This window comes from Phasianus colchicus, chromosome 2, assembly GCF_987193195.1.
Source record: "Phasianus colchicus chromosome 2, bPhaCol1.hap1.1, whole genome shotgun sequence".
Taxonomy (NCBI): Eukaryota; Metazoa; Chordata; class Aves; order Galliformes; family Phasianidae; genus Phasianus; species Phasianus colchicus.
Window position 1 is genome coordinate 8,377,089 of NC_143437.1, and position 23,179 is coordinate 8,400,267.

At 37.5% G+C, this 23,179-nt stretch overlaps 1 protein-coding gene across 12 annotated transcripts in view; it reads left to right on the plus strand.

The window, feature by feature from the left end:
- Positions 1-23,179, plus strand: part of WDPCP (WD repeat containing planar cell polarity effector) — a 141,834-nt gene that overhangs the window by 72,279 nt on the left and 46,376 nt on the right. For 11 of the 12 annotated variants that reach the window (XM_031599223.2, XM_031599210.2, XM_090134672.1 and 8 more), the window contains 3 exons: positions 7,258-7,867; positions 11,852-12,040; positions 14,746-14,869. In XM_031599223.2, the coding sequence (XP_031455083.2) occupies positions 7,258-7,867; positions 11,852-12,040; positions 14,746-14,869 (923 nt within the window). Of the gene's footprint in view, positions 1-7,257; positions 7,868-11,851; positions 12,041-14,745; positions 14,870-15,964; positions 18,413-23,179 lie in introns of those variants that run through there. The other variant, XM_031599228.2, reaches the window with a different exon arrangement.

Consider the following 23,179-nt stretch of genomic DNA (forward strand, 5'->3'; position numbering starts at 1 on the left):
GCTCACATCTAATTTCTTACCATAACATCTGTAAGTCCTGGTTCTGACAGTAACATTCCCATGCCATTCATTTCCTTTCCACGTCTCTGCATGTTCTTCCAGGACGCTCCCTAATGTCAGTTTGCCGTCTCTATTTTCTGAGATGTTTTTTAGGAACTCATTTCTTCTGTGAAATTCACAGAAGGTACCCCTTTATTTAAAAGCTTTCTCCTTTTTGTTGTATATGTTACAGGGAAATTTCCAAATTACAGCGTTGCTCTGCATCTTTCGGCGCACCTTGTTTTATCCTTTTTTGGTTTAGACTTTAAATCGCTCGGGGCTGAGGCTGTCTAGTATAGTCCCAAGCACATCACTGGTGCTTAACACAATACTGATAATAAGCATTCACTGAGCCTTTAGGCCTAAACTTATAATCCTTTTAATTTAGCCTATATTGTAATATAAATATACGGAAATTATTTTAAAAAGCAGAACTACCAAATTTAACTATTCAGTCTCTTTTCATCCTTTGCCTACACTTGCCTGTTTTAATTCTGAGCTCCTCACCTGACATTTCTTTTTCTTTATTTGTCACTAAAATACTGAGCACTGTGCCACCGTTTTGGAAAATGTGTAGATATATAACTATATAGATAATTATTATTTTTGCTGGTTGCAGTCTATTCCATGTATTTATCTCCGGGGTGCTTTTCCTGTCTATCTGTGATGTGTAGCCTATAGAACTGTTTGTGTTTTTCTTCCTTATTTCTCTAGTAATTCTTACAGCTGGTAGTTAAATTTCCCTTCCCAGACAGGGGATGTCATAGCCCAGCAGCTCTACAACTAACATCAATTCCCAATCTGCAATTAACTTAAGTACATGTTTCTCCCCCAGAGTATTGGAGGGCCACTTTAACTTAACACTTGCAGCTTTTGAGGATCATGGGATAGCTTAAACTGAGTACAAACATAGTTAACATTTTTAGGCAGCTTCTAAACAGTTGGTGGCACAGTGTTTCTGTAAACCTGCCTATCTTTGCTCCTACCACTTTATCATTTGTGGTATTCTTCAGGTATAGTCCCGGAAGAAAAATGTGACATGACATTGTTATATATAAAAGTAAATCCATATTTATCATATTTTGACCAATACCATGATTTTTTCTAACGAGTGAATGATTACTGTCAACATAAGAATAGTAAGAAGAGTGAACTTAGACAGTTTGGAGAATTATCAAAAAGGAATATGTTAAATTAACACCACTAACATTTTATGTGAAAATAATGGTATCACTTTGGTAAGACATCATTATCATCTAGAGTTAAGAAAAAAGCAGGATATCTGGCCTACAAATGATTAGCTCTTTGGCATATTGAGTTTATCAAAAAATAAACGGAGCCTGAGAAAATGCCTGAGCGCTGCCCACAGCCTTTCTGCAGCATGTTTGTGTTGACCTACAAAAAACACAAACAGATCTGTCAGGTACTGGCACTTACTGTTGTTGCAGAGCAAATCCAAATGATACTGCTTCCTCCCTGGAAAAATGTTCTGAGTGGTATTTGCTGCCCACCAGAAGACTACTTATTAGGATGAGGACAGGAATAGCCCTGGGACAAGGCAGCCCTATCCCTTGTCATGTTAATATCCTCTAACTAACTACACATTAGGCACCGAGGTGACTCATGTTCACATACAGCGTTTGGGCTATTGTGTACCCCAGCAACACTTCAACTTAAAGAAGAAAATCCATTTCACATTTCAAATACACTGTATATGTGACTGGAATTGTGCTATATGGCCTTATGCCTTAACATTTGCTGCTATTAGTTCTGAAGGTAGATGTTATCCTTTTAAAAATGGGGACAACTTTTTCCTTGCAAATCTTGGTTTCTCTGACTTTCTTCGGTGGGTTTTTTTGTCTTTTTTTTCTTTTTTTTTCTGAAATCAGCAGTTGCTGTGTTGCATGCAGTAGGATTCAGTTAGTAATCCTCCCCTGAAGAAATAAAAGTGCTTTTCTGTTTAATGTATGACAGCCCTGGCATATGATGTATGTTGATGTGCATGCACTTATACTGCTGCAGCAGTGTCTATTGAACTTTTGTCTGCTTTTGTGTGTGTCTTGGTTTCCTATGGTAAACCCGTCTGTTCCCAATTTATGTATTTAGTTGATTGCTTGTTTCTTTTTTGTTAAAGTACCAGTGATCAAGGATGCTATTTAAGTTGTCTGACTGTGTAGATAATGCAAGAAATTTTTGAAAGCAGAATTCAATTTACTTTGAATAAATAGGATCATATCTGAAATCATCCTTGGATTAAATACTTTGACAGACAGTCATGTTAAAATCAACTTGAATAGCGAACATTAACAAAAATAGCAAAAATTAATAGGTGATGATGCCGAGGCTTGGTTACTGTAGTACTTTGCATTTGTCTTTACTATGTTTATTTTCACTCCTTTTACTGCTAATACAAATGGCTGAAATTATACTTCAGTCTTGTGGAAACAGTGATTTTCCTGAGAGCGAACATTATCTTTTCACCCAAGACACAACATTTAATTAGTTATTTCTTTTACATGGTGCAACAAACTTGTAAAATAAACACATCAGACCTTACATGAGTGAGCTGTACTGTAGCAATCAGAAAAGCATCTGCGTTGTGTGACTGAATAGTGAAATACCTCTCACACACATGGAACAAGGATTGTAAAATCCTTGCTTAAAAGTTTGATGAATAATGCAGGATAAATGTTATGATGATAAGTTTTGAAAGAAAATAAGAATAAAATGTTGGCTGAAGATCTAAATAGTAAAATTACACTTGGGACTGGAAATCCATTGCAGCCAAATAAATAAGCTGGATAGGAGCCTTGTATTTTTATTGTAGAAGAGTTTAAATATAAGGTGTTTGGTTGTTTGTTTTTTTTTCTTCTTTCACAGTGCTGTATTTAAAGCTATTTTATTCCAGTGTGCACTACACTTCTCACTTTACATTTCTAATTAAAGCGTTTGTTGTTATTTGGAGCTTCACTGTGTGAAATTTAGCAAGCATTTCTTTAACATCCATAAAATATATGAAATATTTGTCTCATCCAACAGGCGCACAGTCCAGTCACAGCAAGCTTGTTTCTGTTTCTTTTGTTTTCTTTTTTTTTTTAATCTGCTTGGTAAGCCAATTTTCTGCTTAAGTAATACTGTTTGAAACTTGTATTTGTTTTGGTATGTGGGCTTTATCCTTTCCCAGTATTCTATGCAGAATGCTTCAATTTTAAGCGTTCGAAGATTTGTACTGAAGAGAGTGATACCACTTATATAAGCTAGTGCTATTATTTCTTTCAAACATTAAAAGGAAGAAGGTATGTTAGCTAGCACGATTCAGATCCCATAGTTATCAAGACTGTCAGATTCCTTTACTTGGATTGATACGATTTCTGAGTTAGGATTTGAGAAGCTGGCATGCATAGTATCTCTCTTACTGCTATCAGCTGATGCAGGGCACAGGCCAGTACTGCAGGAACTAAATTGTACAAATGTGTAATAGAGGTACTTGACTATTGCATTGATATGGGAAATGTACATAAATTATGTGTATACTTTTAAAATACATTTGCTAGGCTTCTGTAATGTACATGTCACTAAACTGTAAAGGATTTTTAAAAAAACAACATTTTATTTATTTTACAGAAAGTAATGCAAAATTTCTGTCCCAGAAAGCTTCTTTTGAAGTCTAAGGTTGAGTGATTGGTCCAAGACTTTGGACTAAATAGCAGTGTGATAGTATGTCTTTATCTTTTTAGATCCACCAGACTGCCCTTCTTCCACAGTTCTGACAGTTGTCCTATGCACTGTTGAGGAAACTCCTACAGCTTTAGCCTTCACCTTCCCCATGAAAATTTTGGTTTTATTAACAACTGAAAGATATACTGCTTTGGTGATGTTCCCCTTCAGGGTTACAGGGAATTTAGAACTACTGCTTGTCAGGAATTCCATTGGATTCCTTCAAGTGAACTGCTAGAGCACTACGTTCACTACATTTACCAGCACATCACTACTTTACCATGTAGGTAAACAACTGGTGGGTAATGGAGTACCATCTCCTTGGAAAAAAATATGCTTTGATTGCTAGTCTTTGTACTGCTTGGATTCATAGACTTGTAGGATGCTTTGGGTTGGAAGGGACCTTAAAGACCATCAAGTTCAAAGCCTGTGCCGTGGGCAGGGCTGCCCCCCACCAGCTCAGGCTGCCCATGGCCTCATCCAACCTGGCTTTGAATGCCTCTGGGGATGGGGCACCCACAGCTCTCAGGGCAGCAGCGCCAGGGCCTCACCACCCTCTAAGTAAAGAATTTCTTCCTTATATCTAATCTAAATTTAACCTCTTTTAGTTTAAATCCATTATCCGTTGTCCCATCGCTACACGCCCTGATAAAGAGTCCCTTCCCATCTTTCCTGCAGGCCCCCCTTAGGTACTGGAAGGCCTGGAAGGAATGCTTTTTTTCAAGTGTTATCTTAGCCTCATTAACATGGTTTTGTAGTTGCATGTCTCTGCTTTAGTTCTTCAGTTAGTGACATGAGCAATTATTAATAAAAGTAAAATTTCTGACTCAAATCTTCCCTCTCAGATGAAAGAGAATATCCTTTTTCCCCCCTCAGAGTGCCAAATACCAGTTATGTTCAGCAGAATTGGAAACCAGTACAAAGAGGTCTCTTAGGTTTGCTGCTCTTCCTTCAAGAGGCAAATGAGGCCACCGATGTGTGAGAAGGTTTATCGGTTCCAATCTTAAGAGAGATGTTTCTCTTGTTTTCAGCCAGTAGTCTCTAGAAAGTTTCCTTTAAGCCTAGTTTGTTTAAACATTAGGTCAAAACGTACGTTTTGTAAAGTAGCAAATAGTCTTCTCTTAGGAAAATTTCCCTAGCATATAATTTTTTAATGTACAGCAACCAACTGAACCCTAAACTTCATTTCAGAGATCTGCTTTCAAAATTATGAGCAGGTAGGAAACTTCTCGTCTCAAGGCTAATTAAATTAGACCTTCCAAGATATAAAATTCTACTTTCTTTTAAATTCAAATTACCAAGCAGCATTTTGTCCCTCCTTTGCACTAACATGACAGAACAAAGTTATTAGACTTGGTTTAGTTACTGACTTTCAAATGATCAGATTTATTTTTTTCTGTTGCTGTTTTCCAGCAGTAACTTGTATTGCATTGAAAAATCACGATTCCTGTGTTTTCTTCTCTGTTGTCTTAATTTTCAAGTCCAGTCTCTATTCAGAGTTTAATGTTGCTTTCAGTCTTTCATTTCTCACATGCTCAATTATTGTGTTGATCTTTATGACTTTCTTGTAGCTGGTGAGATGTCCTAAGAGGAACACTGGTTTGGAATCAAAATATGTAGGTAAATAAAGCGGTGCATTGAAATTGGAAGACGGAATTGAGAGTCCCAGGGGGCCTCAAGGCTCACTTCACTTAAGTTTTGAAGCTTTGAAGACTTGCTTGGGCAAGATTTCTATTTCACATATTTGAAAGGCAGCTATCTTGGTCTCTGTGTGTAGTCAGAGCAAATGACAATTCACCTTGTCTTTATTTGGGGTTACAGAGCTCTGTGGTCACAGTAATCCTTTGTACACATAACCCCTTTACAGGTTGTCTTGCTATGCAATTTAACATACTAATAAGCTACATATTTCAAGCAGTTCTAAAACCAAACTTCTGAACAGTAGCCACTACACATTTTGTGGACTTAAATTACTAGCTTCAGAGGCTAAGTCATTGGTTAAGCAAATGGAGCAGGTGAGAAATGGGTTTTCAAGCTGTATAGCTTATTTAACCTCTTATTTCTGCTTTGGTGTGTATTTTCTTTGATCACTGCTCTTCATTGAAATCAGATTATCTGCTTTTGGTTGGTTGCGCTGGCTTCTCTTTTAGATGCTTTCACATCTGATGTTCTCTTTCTTGCCTATTAAGTAGTTCTTAGTATGTCCCTAACCTCATTTTACACTAGCTAGGACTTCTGTATTAACAGGCAGCTGGTTTACAGCCACAGAATTACAACAGTGATTTTTCTTGCTTTTAAATGAGAAGCCCTTTTGCTCACAAAATAAGTAAACATCCTAATCAGTCTGATCAGCATCCCAAATTCATTTCTGAAGTAATGGGTGGTATGTCAAAGAAAAACTTTCTTTGTCTCTAACTTTACAAGTTGAAAGGCTAAATTCAGTTAGTTCAGTTAGTCTGGTGGTCTATGGAAATCAGCTTCAAACTGTTTAAGTATATTGTGCATGTTTCTGTTCTCACTCTGAAGTTTCCAAGTTTTCTCCCTCTCTTTTTGCTATCCCTTTTCATAAGTGGCACTTGCATATCACCTAGACTCAAAAGAAGCAGTTTTAGTGTCAAGTCAGCAACTTCATCCTGTGAATAACCCCATGGGTATGGTTTGGCTCTGTTTAACAATTTCTATTTCTAGCACAGTCTATTTCCTATCCCTTTCAGACAAATAACTTTTTATAAACCGTGTGTAACTTAACTACAACTAGTACTTCTCCCACAGTTTCCCTGCTACAGTCATCTACAATACCTTTCTCTCGGATACATAATGAATCTGCACTGGACTCCGCTGTTGCCTCCATCATTTCATAGTATTTCTCATGTTTTTACACTAGAAATTCTTACTCTTTGCCAGCTATCTTTGGATCATACTCTGCCTTTGTGTTCTTCTACTTTATTTGACCTGCTTGTACCTCTAAAGAGTACTACTTCTCTTCTATAACTATATGTCACTAAAAAGCATCTACCACCTACTTGTTTGGCACTGTGTAGTGTACGTTGTTTAAACTTGCCATTGTTTCCACCCTTTACAGTATAATATTTTCTATTACCATGGCCAAGAGCAAATGATCAAAAATGCTCCATCTGAGATGCTTAGAGTAGTCTACTATAAATTTTTCAAGATATTTTGGGATTTTTCCCTCCACTTTTTCGGAATAATCAGCCTTTCTTTGATATGTCAGCAGCTCATCTCTCTTCTGGTAGGACTGTTAGGACGATCCCCTCTTTTATCTTTACTGCTGCTAACCTATTGTACCTTCTGAGTAAAAGAAATGGCTCAGACTCTATAGCAATAAATTGACCTTTTAAAAGCCTGAACGATAGATTTAATAACTTGTTTCAGCTTACTGAGTCATGAAAAAAATGTATTTTCAGCTGTCTAATTTTAAATTGTCAAATATAAGAATATTTTTTTACAAATAACTACCAAAGCATTTTGGCTTTTTTACAGGTTCTGAGTTATGTTCGTACAGAATGGGATCCACTTGATGCTAGCTTTAGCTCTAAGGAGCCTTACCAGGTTCACACAGTTGAGCACTCCATCTCTGCAGATAAAGAGCCCATGGCTGACAGCTGCATCTACAACTGTGTTAGAAACAAAATTCGGTGTGCAGCAGTCACCAGAATACCACTACAATCAAGGGCAATCAGCTGTTGCAGAAATATTACAGAAGACAAACTAGTCCTGGGCTGCGAAGATTCGTCAATAATTCTGTATGATGCCTACAACCAAGTGACTCTGTTAGCCCAAGCAAAACTATTGCCTGCATTAATAACCTACCACCCTTCCGGGGCCATATTCCTGGTTGGCAGTTCTCAAGGGGAGCTGCAGATTTTTGACACGGCTCTATCCCCAGTTAAAATTCAGCTCTTAGCAGACGACTATTCACCTGAGGCAACTTTGCAATTCGGCAAACACTTTGACGTCTCTAGCAGCCTCATCCAGATTCAGTGGGCTGCTGCTCAAGCTGCATCTCCCAGCACTGATGGCATAGATGTTCATGATCTTTTGTTTGTTAGGTTTGACAAAGGACCCTTAGGAGTACTTCGCTTTAAACTTGGTAAGTTACTGAGTGCATCTATCGAGCCTTTAGGCTCTCAAGGAAACATCTGTACCTCAGAAGTTTTATGTCGTTTGAAAACAGCATTTTAGATAAATGGGACCAAAACACACAATTCCAACGATCTCTAGAAGATGCAAATCAAGGAGTTTGTTATGTTTCACTATTATTTAATATCTTTTCTTGTGGTGTCTGATATGTGAGTCAGAATCCTATTATTTTCCCTGCCTAACAGTTTCTCATATCAAAAATTATTTTCCTCTGTGGAATACAATTGTAGGTGTTGTATTCATTCTGTATAAATACCTGTAACATACCAAAATAATCTACATGTCATAATAGGATAGTAATAGCTATTCTCTTTCCTAAATAGATTAGTTTTGTGTATGATACAACTATCTTTTCCATTACAATGTATGTTTTTTTCAGTATTCTTTTTTTCTGGCCTTGGTACGTGAAGTCGCACCTTCTTCCCTTTAAAACTTCACACAAGAAGGAAGGTTTTCATAACCTTCCAAGAAGTTTAGCGTCTCAAATAATTTACCAGCAGTTGAGAATAAAAGAAAAAAGTAATAATAGTCAGTTTAGAATTTATTAGCACTTCTCATTTTTGGTGTAAATAGGCTTTAAGTGAGTAAAACTGTAACTAACTTCAATTTACAAACAATAACAAGAGTAAAGGAAAGCTTGGAGAGCTTTTTAAGAGTTGCATGAGGTGTCAGTGGCTGAACTAAGAATATAACCCCCGTTGTTCATCGTCATTGAGAACTGCATTCATCCCATTCAAGCCAATCAAGTTATGGTGGTGCAGACCCAGAGAGCGAGCTAAAAAAGCTGTTATGCTTAAATCTTCTGTCTACCAGTCCAGTGTTTCTCCATGGCAGACAGCCATTTCAAGTATATTTTATCCTGGAAAAATTCAGTACTTTGCCCGTTGTCTGTCCAAGGAATAAGAATTACCTTTGTCTATCTTTAAAAGGAGTTAGTTTGGGGTTTTTTTGTGGGGTTGGGTTTGGTTTGGTTAATATTTCATATAAATCTTTTGTGATTAGGAAGACACCTATTTTTAAGAAACTAGGTGACTGTGAAGTTTGAACCTCTTTTGAGATATGCGTGTGCTTTTGTGTGAGAAAAATCCTGTCTAAACATTAGAAAAATCTGTCTTTACCAAACCTTTACTACATACGCCACAGCAAAAAGATAAATTAATGTCACCAAGAAAAACACTGGACTGATTTAGAGTTATATACCTTCAAAAGAGTTGATCCAGATTAATACTTTTATCCAAAATTGCTATTAAAAATGTTTACAAATTACCATTTATTTTGAGATAATTCAGCTGTATTGTGTTCAGTGACAGGTTTAATGGTTGCAGAGCCCCTCAGAACACTAATTAAAACAGCTATTTGATGCTTTTGTACATGTTGGCCATTAAAAAAACATCCTCTAAATTACCTCTTACCTGTCAAGCAGAAGGCACTCTACCCACATCTACCTTGCTTTTCTATAGTCCTCCCTCGTGGGGTTTACTCACAACAGCTTTCCAGAAAGCTCAGCTTTCCCCTTGCTATCTTTAGCACATTTATGTTCTTACGGAGGCAGCAGGCTCTCAGTACAGGGATTTAGAGGCCTTTCCTGCTAATTGCCAGCTTGTAAACTTAATTGGACTGTCTCCCTGGGCACCGTTCCTAAATCAATTAGGCAGTGAGTTGGCCGTCACCTCTTTTTCCCAAGTAGGTTGCCCGGAAGCGCACCACCCAAGAGAAGTCAAGCATCCAAATAAATGGGAAGTTGTTGACCTCTACAGCTGAAAGTTATCACTTTTTAAAATTCATTCTTTATAATTATTGTAAAATCTCTCTCTCCGCCCCTCCCTACCTTCTCCGCTGCAGTCCACTGTGCAAAAACTTGCTGTTCTCTGTTGCATTCTGGTTTTCAGCTTTACTACTCAGTTTTCCACACCTAAGGTGGGATTGCCATACAAGAGTAGAATTGCTGTTGCTGGTTGTTTTTTGTTTTTAATATATTTGTGTTCATAGATTTTAAGGTTTTATTCTGTGGTAGTAGTAGTAATCCACTAATTTTTTAAGAATGAATGATTCTTACTGGCACTAGGAACACCTCTATTATTGCCAGTCCAAAAAAAAAAACAAAACAAAAAACCAACATTTTTGGACCTACAGCTATTGCATCATACATAGCATTTTTTAAATTTCTTCAAGCAAAGAAGGATCTCCCATAGAATACAGTTGGAAGTGAGCCATGTAATTGATTCTGGACTGCATAGTTTTACTGAATCAGCATGTAGTGTGGCACATTAGGTAATGTCTCTTCTCTTGAATATACTGAGTTCCACAGTCCTTTGGTATTAACATTTATAAATTATATTAACATTACTTGAATTGTTTCTCATAAAAGTCTGCTGGAAAATAGATTTTTTTAAGTTCCAGCTGCCACATTATGCTCTTGGACAAGAACTATGAATCCTGTGTTGTGATGTCTTGGTAGATTTATTTCAGGAAAGCGTTCATTTTAAATTTACCCTCAAACACTAATGTCAGATATTTTTGTTGTCTAATGCCAAATTCATTTTTAAAAACATTACAGCTTCTTGTCATTGATGTCAGCCCAGACAGTGGATGATGCCAAACCTGGTACCAGTGCCAGTGGTTCAGCACTGCTGGCCCAGGTGGATATTTAAAATATAATATCATATTTAATTAGCTAGCAAATCATTATTTTCATCTTCACTTAGTAATTTATGTGAAGATTTTCCAACTTGTATAATGCCTTAGAAATATTAAAGGAGAATAAATTCTACTGTAACGATTAGATATTATCAGAGATATGCACAGATTAAACACAGCTATTAAACAGTATAATGTCCGTAGTCTTTCATACATGCAAATATTTAGTGAAATACAATTGACAAACATATGTATGTATATATGTATAGAATTAAATTTATATATATTACAAATATATATATATATATGACCTAATACATAACATCAGGTCTGTATTTGCAAATTCTCAGCAGACTGTCTGACCTACAGTCAGATGGGTTTTTTCCCACATTTTACTCTCCACTTCTGTTTTCCATCATGAACAATTTTCACAACTACTTTTATGAAAATTTTTTTGAGATCTGTTTTCTGTATATCATGTCTACGTTTCTCTGTTACCAGACCTTTTTGCCCCAGCCATCAGACGGCTCTAAAATCCATATTGATATTCATTTTCTCATCAGAATTTTTTAAAAATTATTTTCCACAAACACCATCAGAATGTAGATTGATTTTTTTTTTTTTTTAATAAATGTGTGCTTTATTTAGAAAGAGGGAAACTGTACATTTATTCTGTGTTTTTTTTCCCCTGACGTCTGGAGCATTAGTGATAAAGAATACATTCCCACAGTGACCCAAAGGAAGGAAGAACTACTAAAATGCCTTGCAAGACCTACAGCCTGTGATCATCTAGTTAGTCAGAGACAATTAAGAACATGACTTTCTGCATCTTTCCAGTCACCTTCCCTCTTCAGGAGCTGAGACCTACATGTCAAAGTCTGAGAATCTGTTTTAATTCACACTGATCAGAGACAAAGTGTTGTAGTAAAATTATGCTCTTGTGGAGTGGGGAATGTGCCATTCATTTTCTTCTCTTATGGTGAGCAAATGCATGGCTTCGTTTGTAACAAAATGACAATCTGGGAATGAGCTTTCTCTAGCAAAGCTTCACTACATGATATTTTCACTGGTGGATATTGGCCACATTCTCTCTACTGTCTCTGTGTTAAGTCCCATGTCCAGAGCACCCTAAATCTAAATATGATAACATGGAGTTCTATCACATAGAAATTAAACGGTGAAACCCATTAACTTAACTTTTATTTTGATCAACAGGAATTCTTTTTAACTGTGCTCAAAAATATTCTATTATACGTTCTCTTAATGCCATTTTCTGCTTTAATATTTCCTAAAAAAGGTGTGATAACAAGAGGACAGCTGGGCCTTGTGGAGATCATCCACCAATACATTCGTTATGATGAGATACATGAGGCAATTAACGTCCTGAACACCATGAACTGGAACACGATGGGCCATCAGTGTTACATCTGCTTGAGTGCCATTGTCAATCACCTACTTAAACAAAAGCTTACACCAGACAGAGAAGGTAAGGGACTGATTGCACTTCTAATGTGCTTTTCTGGGGTCTGTAGTTCTTATAAGGATTATGATGTTATATTTATTGACTGTATAAAAAAGACAATAGAGAGAATCCAGATAGTCAGCCTTTTGAACATAGTACTCCCTAATCAAATGTTGTATTTAGAAATAATTTTGAAAAATTATTTCAGTGAAGTCTGGATTAACGTGTTGATTGAATTTCAGTTAATGTTTCTACCAAGAATGATAATAAAATGCAGGTTATTTTAACGCATGTGTGGTATAGGCATGACTTAACATGTATAGCACTATCTCATATACGCTGTAACTTTATTGTGTTACACAAATTTAGCTTGTCACAGACCAGTGCTAGTTAACACAGGCTTCAAATGTTTGTTATGTACTCATACTGAGACAGCACTGACATAAGTAGGGAAGCTCTCCTTTAACAGGATTTGAGTGGGATTGTTAAGGTGCTTGTGAAGGGTCACTCTTTTGCTACAAGATGGAAGGATCTGAATACACTGTCCTCTGCTGCCTCCTTTAGGATTATAGCTTTTGTCCTCGCAGTAATCTCCTGCCCCCCTGCAGTACTAGGTGGGGTCTCTCACAAGAATTGATGAATTTTAGGCTCAGCCTTGTCTCTGCTGAAGCCTGGTGTGGTGCCTTCCTCTTGATTTGCTGTGTATCTTGAAACTCAAGAGACTTCAAGATTTGAAGTGCCTTGATTTACTGAAGGTGTTATCCTGCAGTCTAGCAGGCAGACAGCTGGGGATCAGGCATCTTTTGTGCCTGGAAAGAATACTTACGGTTCTGGTGTGTTTGATGATAGCAAAACTCCAAAGTGTCCTACGTTGCTGCCAAGCCATCAGCTGTCATGTTTGGGGGATCTGATTAAAAATTCCCTGCATTGCAAATATAGCATATCAATTCTAACTGAAACATGCTTTTAAAAGGACCCATGAAAAAGGCTGGGTCTGAAACTCTTGTAAAAATATGCACATTATAAATAGATGTCTGTGTGTTTCCCCCCATGCAGCTCCCTAACACTGTTTACAGCAGATGAAATTTTATTCTGTCCAGGAGTTATTCTGTATGAATCTAACAAATTTGGCATAGTAATTTGTTTTCTTTTTTATTAGCAAAAACCCAGTGAGGCCTTTTATTTATAGTGATGTGGCAGTTATCCTTGAGATCTTTATTCTGCCTTCAACATCAAGCTGAGCTATCTAATGAATCTATAACTGTGCTGGTAGTTACTCATATTCCATGTAGGTTGGAATATTTCTGAAGTACAAAACATGCTGTCAAGAAAACAGCAATGGCAAGAAAGTATAGCTTGTTTTTGCAAAGGTACCGCTGTATTCAATTTTAATCTAAATTGACTGCTGCTTTGAAAGAAAATACCTTTAAAGTTCAGCTTATCGTATATCTAGACAGTAAGATAACACAAAACCTAATTTACTAACAGTTTGCCTGTGTTTCTAACATGGTACTATTAGCACGTTTAGTGCAATCAAACCTAATGAAATAGAACGTAACTATGCTTGGAAATAAAGAACCTTTATCACTGAATACAGAAATGGCTAGTTCAAACAAATGTTAATAACAACAAATCAGTGAGATTTTGTCTACCTAATGAGACAATAGGTTGGTTGTGTTTTGCTTTTAAAGCCCACACAAAATTCTGATTAGCAGTAGCAATTTGTGTATCCGTCTTGAAAGGAGAACTATGCTGGCATAGCAAACTCTCCCTGTGACTTAGGAGTGAAACCTTCATCGGTTATTTCTGAATTTCAGTCAACTGTTTTTGTTCTAGAACTAAAAACACAGCATCCTACCAGACACTCTGGAGAAAATAATTCAATCCCAGCTGAAACCAAGTCAGTTCTGTATATAAAGGCTCATACGATGTGTTGACTATTAAGCCGAAGTCATATAGCATAAATATAATCATTATATTGCACCTCAACTAAGCACAGGACACGTTCAGGAGACACAAATATATGCTATGTATTTTTCTGTATTATTTATGATTTTGTATTAGAAACATGCAGTAAAATGGCTCAGAGCTATACCTGTGGAGTATACCAGTCAGAAAGTAAAGCAGATGCAACTTCTGTAACAAAAGGGCTTTATTTTATTGATGACATGGGAGGTTGACTCTTCTGCACGCTGCAGGAGAGTCAAACCCTCAGGGTTTTCAGACCCTTTTATTTAAAGTTTTTGAAGAAGTGTTGGTTGAAGGAGGCTCCTTAGACCTCAAGGCCATCAAAAGAAAGGTTCTGTCACCTGCTGACCTAAGATATAACAATAATCCCTGAAAAACTGAACTTCATTGTTGTCTGCCTAAGAGGACATAGAAAATCTGAGATAATTTAGTTGATCTCTACTGGACAAACTTGTTCAAACTGTATTTTTCTTATGAGTCACTTTTAATTGTATGGTTCTGGTGAGAACTTGATGTGTTATAAACTTTTTCATCTTTCTGACAGCTTTTGTTGCTCAAAGTCATTGTCAACTCTGCCTCAAAATGAAAGTTAATATGCACATTTGTGTTTGTACAAGCTGTCATATTTTAATTTCATCTATCCTACAACAACACTGTGTTTCAGCAGTGTTTGAAGAATTTGACTGACTGCAAACATGAACAACCTGTTGTAATTGAAACGATTTCATTTGTTTCATTGCTGCTCTACTTAAACTCCACAGCACAGCTTGAGGCAAGCCTTGGAACCTTTTATGCTCCAACAAGACCCCTCTTGGATACAACCGTGCTGGAGTACAGGGACCCCATCAGCAGATATGCAAGAAGGTTCTTCCACCACCTGCTCAGGTGAATGACAGTTTCAACTTCTATCAACTTAAAATTAATTGCATATTTCAATAACTGCCTACTTTAATGTGGTTAACGTTTTCCAAGAGGACCACCCCTGAAAAAAATGCATTCGTTGTTACTGTTTGTTTAACTTGCACTTCATTCCTTTCAAGTACAGTATTGCAGATAAAATGCTATTCAGAGCTCTTCTGTCATCAATGCACTTAAAATGAATCAAACTTTCCCTTTTAGCTTGATGGAAAGAAGATAGCATGCTTCTGAGAGATTTATATTCACCAACTGCTTGCAGGTTAACTGTTGAAACAACTTACAGACTTGGAGAAAACTTCAAGTTTAAATAGATGCAAATGAGCAATGTCTGATCCAAGACATTTTGTCTTTGCATTTTGTCATTGTCAACCTCAGAGGTCTCAAATATAAATTTGTATTTCAGTCATTTTGAGTGCAGCTTAAGATCTAAAAGTCTGTGCCATTAAATTATATAACATTAGAAAAGTCATCATACCAAATTCACCTAGAGTTTGTATTACCCTGATATATTGCTATACTTCTCCTTATATGCTTGGTATATCAATAGCATAAATTATGATCTATTGTAAAGGTCAATATACAGCAGTTCAGTCTTTTCATGTGTTGAACCACAAATACAAATAATATGTTCCCTCTAAGAATTATTCATCGAGTGAAAATACAAAGAAATTATGTTCTGAATAATAACCCAAATGTTTGTAGAGCCTTGTTGAGGAGGGGCCTAGATGGACATGGAAGACTTGCAATGCTTCATTTTTCTGTGTGCCAGCCAGATCATATACATCATCTATGTATGCAAAGCCAGGAACTGCATGTTATTTTGATGGCACAATGTAGTCTTCTTCCAAAACTTAAAGATAAATAATTTATCCTGTCATATAAATTTTTAGTGAGTATGAAGAGAATCATCTTTCTGCTAAACGGGTCCATACCCATGGGAAATTATTCTAAGTAGAAGAGTGTTCCAAATATTTGCATAATATGTACCAGCCCTTACTGGAGTTTTCTTCATAGATGTGGCCACAATACCAGGTACAAACTCTACTTTTGCCTTTGTCCTAGAAACCAGCAGGGAAGGTTTGTTGCTGCCGTGGCCAACTGTAATGGCTGAGGGCCAGTTGCCTGCAGAGGACAGACGCGGAAAGAATGCCTCAGAGATTGCTGAGAGGTGTAGTAACTATAGTGCACTTACGTCTGCTGGAGAAAGGTGTATTCCCTCTGACTCAGGATTTGCTTCGAAATGCCAGCAGGCATGCAGAGGCACGGGGCCCTGGCTGAGCTTCCAGCCCTTGGGGCTGCTCAACACAGCTGAAATGCTGTCTCAATCTCTCTAGCAGACAAGAAGCTTCAGTGCCAGAGTGCTGCCTGGACAGTATGGGACACAAATTGGAGATGTATAGGAGAGTCTCCCTGTGTCTTTTACCTCCACTATAAAGCAGGCTTTGAATAATCTACTGGTATGGCAGTTTTTTGGAACAAATGAATGTTATTTTGCTGTTTCCCTATTGTCAAAGGGATTTGTATTCAACTGAATCAAAGTGATAGGATCACGTGTATGCTGCAGAACAGATGGTAATGCTTAAAGCTTATCTGAAAAGACATAATCTAAGTACAAAATGAAATGTACAAAAATGGCAGATTTATCTGATATAAAGCAAGGAAATGATGTCCAGAGATGATCTTTGTTGTATTAAAGTGGCTGTGCCTTAATTGGTATTTATTTCCTTTTAGATGTTTTCTTAAGTGACCAGAATGATTTGAATGTAGGCTAAACTGACAGTGCTGCTGATTTGTTGGAGAAATGGTAAACCAGCTGGATGATTCTGAGAGAGAGAGAGAAGGTCATCTAGGCCAATTCTCCTAGTGTCTGGGAAAATCATAAGAAAGCACAATGCTCACTAATTTGTCTAGGCATGCAGAAGCTACAGTCTCTGCTGTTACATCCTTCTGTGATGAGCCAAGCACGGCTAGCCATTTCTGCCAGTCTGCGTTTATGAGTGTGGAGAGAGTTCTGCTCTTGCCTTTTTGGATCACCATATCTTGCCCAACAGGACAATGGAAATTGAGTAGTCCCCCCTCTACCTGTTTGTTAGAAATGGCAACTCTATGTGCATGTCAGGAAGGCTGCATTTAAAGTCAGTTACACACGCTGTATCTCAAGCCATGTTATTCAATCCATTCTCTTTTTTAACCATATTTGCTTGGCACAAAATACCTGCATGTTTGTTACAAATAGTTAATGAACCTTTTCAGTGAATTTGTGCTACCACAGATATGTATGCAGGACTAAACAAAATAATAGCAAAATAATAGCAAGAAGACTTGAATGCAGATGCACTGTGAATTGTCAGTGCTAGTTTGCAGCACTAGGGGACATTTGTTGCCCTCTTGTGAACGTTTCCTAAAAGCAAAATAATCACTTTGTTCCCTGTTGCAGCAAGTAATGGAGGAAACACAGTGCTTCCTAAATTGTACAGCTGAGATTGAAAAAGTGTTTCCGACATACTGTAGGATCTTCCATAATTCATTTGGGCTTCAGAAAAAAGCAAGCAACATGTTCACAGAAGGTAGATGTAGAAGATGAGGAGCTGAAAGACACCGAGAGCCAAAAACTCAGAAGGGGGTTTAGAAGGGTGAGGCAAGTGGGGTTAGAAGCAAAAGGCAGGGAAATGAGGACAAAGGACTAAAGACAGATAAGGGAACAGAGAAATACAAAAGGGTAGAGTGGGAGTACGAATCAGAAGAGAATAAGACAGTGTAGGGTGTGTGTTGGGCTGCAGAGGAGACAAGAAGCACAGGAGATGGACAGAAGAGGGTTTAGTTTTAATACAAGATTAAAATATTAAAATGCTTGTACGTTTGTAGATCTAAATCTGAAAAATGCTCAGATAAACAGAAGTGTTCACCCCCCCCCCCACCAGCTTTCTTTTGAATGCCCCACCAATCTGCCTTAAGCCTTTTCTAGAAGGACCCGCTTCTCTTGGGAGAGAAATATTAATTCATTCTACATGCTGAGACAATCTTTGACCTGCCTGCTGAGTCTGCCAAAAAGGTGCCAGTTATTGTACTTTTTAAGGTGCGAGTGTCTGTACTTACTAGAATTGAGAAATACAGTCACCTTTTCAAAAAGGCTATCCTCACCTCGTAATAATCATGAGCCAATGATTTTAATCTTTACTGCAGTCTGAAAGGTTTTATATATAGTTGAACATAACTGGCAACATCCATTTTCACATTATCAGTGAGATTATGGGCTAAGTATTTTTCTACCATCAGTTTCCAGAAAAAAAAAAAAAAAAGAACAGTGTGATAGTAGGTCCTGTGAACCATGTGAAGGCGCTCTGTAACTACAGGCTGCAGTACAAGATGGGTTAGAACATGGTGCAGCAGCCTGAGATGGGCATCATCTTTAGCTTCCACTAAAACAGAGATACAGAGCTTTGCTGGCATAGGCCCTGAATAAAGAATATGGAATATCTCCAAAAACAGGCGTTCAGTATACAGAATTAAAATTAAAGGCCTCTTAATTATATGCCAAGAATCCATTACAACAGTATTTATGGAATGAGTAATAATTTTCACTTTAAATTCTTATCTATAATTAAAAAATACAGGAACTGGATTGTAAATGCAAACCTATATCTTAGGTGTTCCTTGCCACTTGAGTAGCACTCCTGTATTTTATTATGATGTCACTACCTATAATAATATAATGCGTTATATCATTATGTAAAATGTTGAGCAGAGGTGGATTTATTAGGAAGCCTTGGGGAGCTGTAACCTTCTTGCCCCCACCCTTTTGTTGTGCACTGCCTACTAAGTGTATTTGTGTAATGGGGGAGTGGCTGCACAACCTCCTCCTGCTTCTGTATAACAGCCTCATCTGGCCATGTACGGAGCATGGAATGAGATGGAAGAGTTTTTCATTCATTAACTATGGCATCGCTGACTCATGGCTTTGCTTCACTCTGATCAAGCATTCGTAAATTGTACTTGCCATATTTTCTAATGCATGAAATTATCTTGCTTGTTTGACACACACACGCAGGCACAAACACATGCCTGCCCTGTTTTATTCAAACCTTTCTGCCTCTTTCAAACAGACAGTGAAAAAAATAACATGCCATGAGCTGGAAGCAAAGGCTGGATTGGCAAGTAAAGGCTGAAATGCAGTTGGGAAGTCAGAGAATTAGAATTAGAATGTGCAGCACCATGTTTCTGCTGTTTTGTTCATGTGTTTCTGAACATACAATTTAAGGATCTGTTTTGGTTTTGTTTTTTTTTTCATTGAAAAACACTGAAATCAAAATGATTTGGATCTTATCATCTAATAATTCCATTACCCATCCCTCTTCCACCAGCTTCAAGGACAAATACAATTCCTTATGAAGCAAAGCTCTGTTCTAAATACCAGGATAATGCATTTGTCTTTTTCAAGAGTAAAGTGCAGTTCTGATCACATCTACTGACATAATTTTGAATATATTCACAGAACTATTCTGCTTTGTCCAAGTCTAAAATTGAAAATGATGTGTTTCTGCTGTTACTGGTTTTATTCCTTCATAAATCTTTTCAAAAGTGTTGTGTACTCTTCTCACTATTCAGTGTGAGATGCTATTGGTTAAATGCAAAGAAGAATTGAGCTACATAGTGGGCAGAACGTTCATGAAATACAGGAGATGAGAAAGTAGGTGATCCTTAGTATCAAGGGACAGCTGTTTCTAGCCAGTACTGGTTTTGTGAATCACTTTGCTATTCAAGAGTTGTGAAGTGCACCACTATACTACCTGACATGATTATTTGACATAGTTATCGCTTACTTCCAAGACAGACTTTGGGAAACTAAAATAGAGCTCTTTCCTTCTGCAGCAAGATCACTTACACAGTATGAACTAAACCTTTGTAACAGGTTCTTGTATCTCTAAAGTATCTCTAAACTGCGATCTGCAAAGTAGGTGTGCACCGTGAGTGTTCCGTCCTAAACAGGACCCACAAATCAAAAGGTGAGAAAATGCCTAGACTTCATAGTAATTCCTCATCCCATTTTCTGCCAACTGTATGGAACTGAGGGACAAAGTCAGCAAAGAGCTTTTATGATCCTTTAAAGAGCACCCTAAAAGTAGAATCTATAATTATATTGGTACATAGTGTGTCACGAAATATGTATAAACATTAATGATGACATGATTCAGGACTGAGAATGTCTTTTATATTCATAAGGTAACCTATTAGGCATTAAATTATGCCTTCAGATAAAATGACCACTGATGTCAGTCAGGTTCTCTATGGTGGCCACATGAGCGGAATTCATCTCCACAGGAGTAAGTTCAGTAGCAGCGTTCTGACTAAAGTAGCACCTTCTGGAGAGAACTTTGAAGAGTCATTTTTTGTCATCTTGCCAGAACGATCAAAACCAAAGGTTTTCATATTGCCATGGCACTGATAAATGAGAACTTCAATGACTGTGATGGACCTGCACATGAATAGATCCCCTGGTCATGCTTCTTGACCCGTTTGTGAAACATGAAATAAAGGCACCTATTCAATGGAACTAGATAATTTTTTTAGTTAAAGAGATATTTAAATCTCAGGAAAAGTTTAGAATATCTTTGCTTCATCCTATGTTGCCAACGATTTTTTTTTTTTTTTTAATTAAACCACCTCCACAACAGGTTTCATTTTCAGTTAGATGCTTTGATGTCAGAGGAATCGCTTTAGGATTTAGTTCTCTAGTGATGATCACAATGTAAAAAATATTGAGCAAAGTATCATGAAAAAAATGCAAATAACATGACATCATTACTTGAGAACAAAATCCCTTGAAGATAATATGCAAGAAAACTTCTTCAGAGATTTGGGTCAAGATATTCTGCTGAACTAAATGGAAGACGTTTGGAGGATGAGACAAGTGGCCCTTTTGGCACACTCAGAATAGTCCCAGAGCTACTCTGCAATGGAGCAACTTCCCCCAGCCATGACTGACTGGCTGTTTGGTGGTGCCAAGTGTCAGAACTCTTCCAAATCTCTGCCTCATCCCCACCTCTGAGGCTGCACTTTAAGAAAAAAGAGGAAAACAAAATAGCCATACTGGACTAATGTTCTTTGTGCCAAGGCTATTCCCACATGCTGGCTAACGTGACTTAGGTATTACTACTGTTAGAAGCTGAGTACAAATGGCAACCATTATTTTGTTGTGTTGTGTTACGTAACTGATAATCTGCTCTCATAAAGTCTCATTTCTTTCTGTACAACTGTGCAAGTCCCCTGAAGTCTGAGGGGCTTTGGGCATACATCAATTGTGAAAACAGTACAAAAATGTACCATATTCGTGGATGGAAACCCAAGAATAAGTTCACACCAACATAGCTTCATATTTAAGGTGCCCCAGTAAGCAAGCCTCAGCTTTTCATTATATGTCAGTGTCATCGTTTACTCCTTCCTCAACAACATAGTCACTGATGGTGATTCCTGGAGTGACACTCAAATACCTCTTCTTGAAGTCCTGACCAGGAACCTTAATTTAAGCTGTTTTTTTTTTCCTTGCAGTCTTTTCACATTGATTCATGTCTCATCTCTTTACCATGACATTCTTTCTCCATTCATCTTCAGAGCCTTCCTGAATCCCACCATCACAATTCACTTTCCTGTGTGTGGACCAACTGGTAGTATTCTGTCTTAAACTCTGCTCGTGAGATCAGAACAGAACCTTGGCAATCTGTAATCTCTTTGTTGTGTGCAAAAATTGTTTGTTTTTTTTTTCCTTGAAGAGCTTCATTTTTCTTATTATTCTCTCTCTTGCATTCAGTGTTCTCCAAGAAGTGCTAATTGAACAGTCATATAACCCTAGACCCCTGTCCTCAAATGCAGAGCTCCCTTTTATTGTTCTTATGAGCTTCCTAAGGAAAGGGTACAATATGTAAAATTTAGAAGAAAAGTCAGCTATAATTAGTTGTCCAATAACTGAATGTAGCATCCTGGGATTTCTCCTCACCTTTCTGAACTCAATCACGTAGCATTTGGATGTCCTACACACTCATCTGTGCTGTGGTTAGCAGAAGGATGTGGGCACCCAAAGGATGAGTAAGCCCATTGAAGGAAGATATCTATGATAAGCACGAAGAATCAAATGTCTGCCTATCTCTGTCAATTAACTATAAAGGAAGCCTACCTGATTAGCCATGTAAAAATGAGCTATTTGAAGATAAAGGAAATGATTTGCACTGTGTCTAGCTCCTCTATCTCATTATTACTGGACAGTTATCAGAAAGATAAGTGTTCAGGTATAGTTACTGTAATAGAAGGAGAGAGGTACAAAGCCTAAAAAAATATTTGAAGAAGGGTTCACAGAAAGATACAGAAACCTGGTAGGCACACCGATCTCTTGAAATCCCCTTCAAACCAGTTGACCAGGACAGGAGTGGGCAGGGGCATTTCTTTTCACAATTGTTTGACTATTGAAGACCTTTTTGGAATTTCTCTCACCAAAATGTCTTAAAGACACAAAGATACCATAGGGCAAGAGAACCCTTTTGCAGATAGATAATTCATTAGAAGGTAAGAAACAGAGATCAGTGTCTCGTTGAGTAGAAGTCACCAAACATAGGTGCAGTAGACCTATACACATAAGTAATGTGGAAAAGGAGCAAATAGTAAGGTGCCAGTATTTGCTAATGATCAGGAATTATTCAGATTAGTAAAAATAACAGCAAAATTACTTCACAGGACTCAGTTACATAGTGTCAAAATAATAGAAATTAAAGTTTGATGTAAAGAAATTCAAAGTGAAGCACGTGGCAAGGCTTGACTTCCAACTTCATGTGTAAAATGGCTGAGTCTGAAATTCTTTGTAAAGAGAAGTATAGTCATATAACTGATGGTCAATTCAGTGCTCAACACAAGCACGGAATGCCAGGAATTTTTTAGAAAAACTAGAAAAAAACAGTAAACTTCAGTTTGCCTGAATCATGAATATAACGTATGGTTTTGGAGTTCCACGATCTGTAAGAGGATGTAGTAGAACTCAAGGAACTGTAGGAAGGACAGCTGGGGTGATTAAAGGCATGAAGGGAATGACTGAACAGAACTCCTCAAGCTATAGAAGAGGCAACTGAGATACAGATCTATTAAATCAATCAGCGTTAGGGAGAAAGAGGACTGTAAATGGCTGTCGCTGCTTCTTCTAGTACAACAGCTAGGAGTCATCAAGCAAAACTAGCATGTGGCAGGTTCAAAATGAAATGATTCTTGACATAGCATATAATTAAACTATGAAGCTCC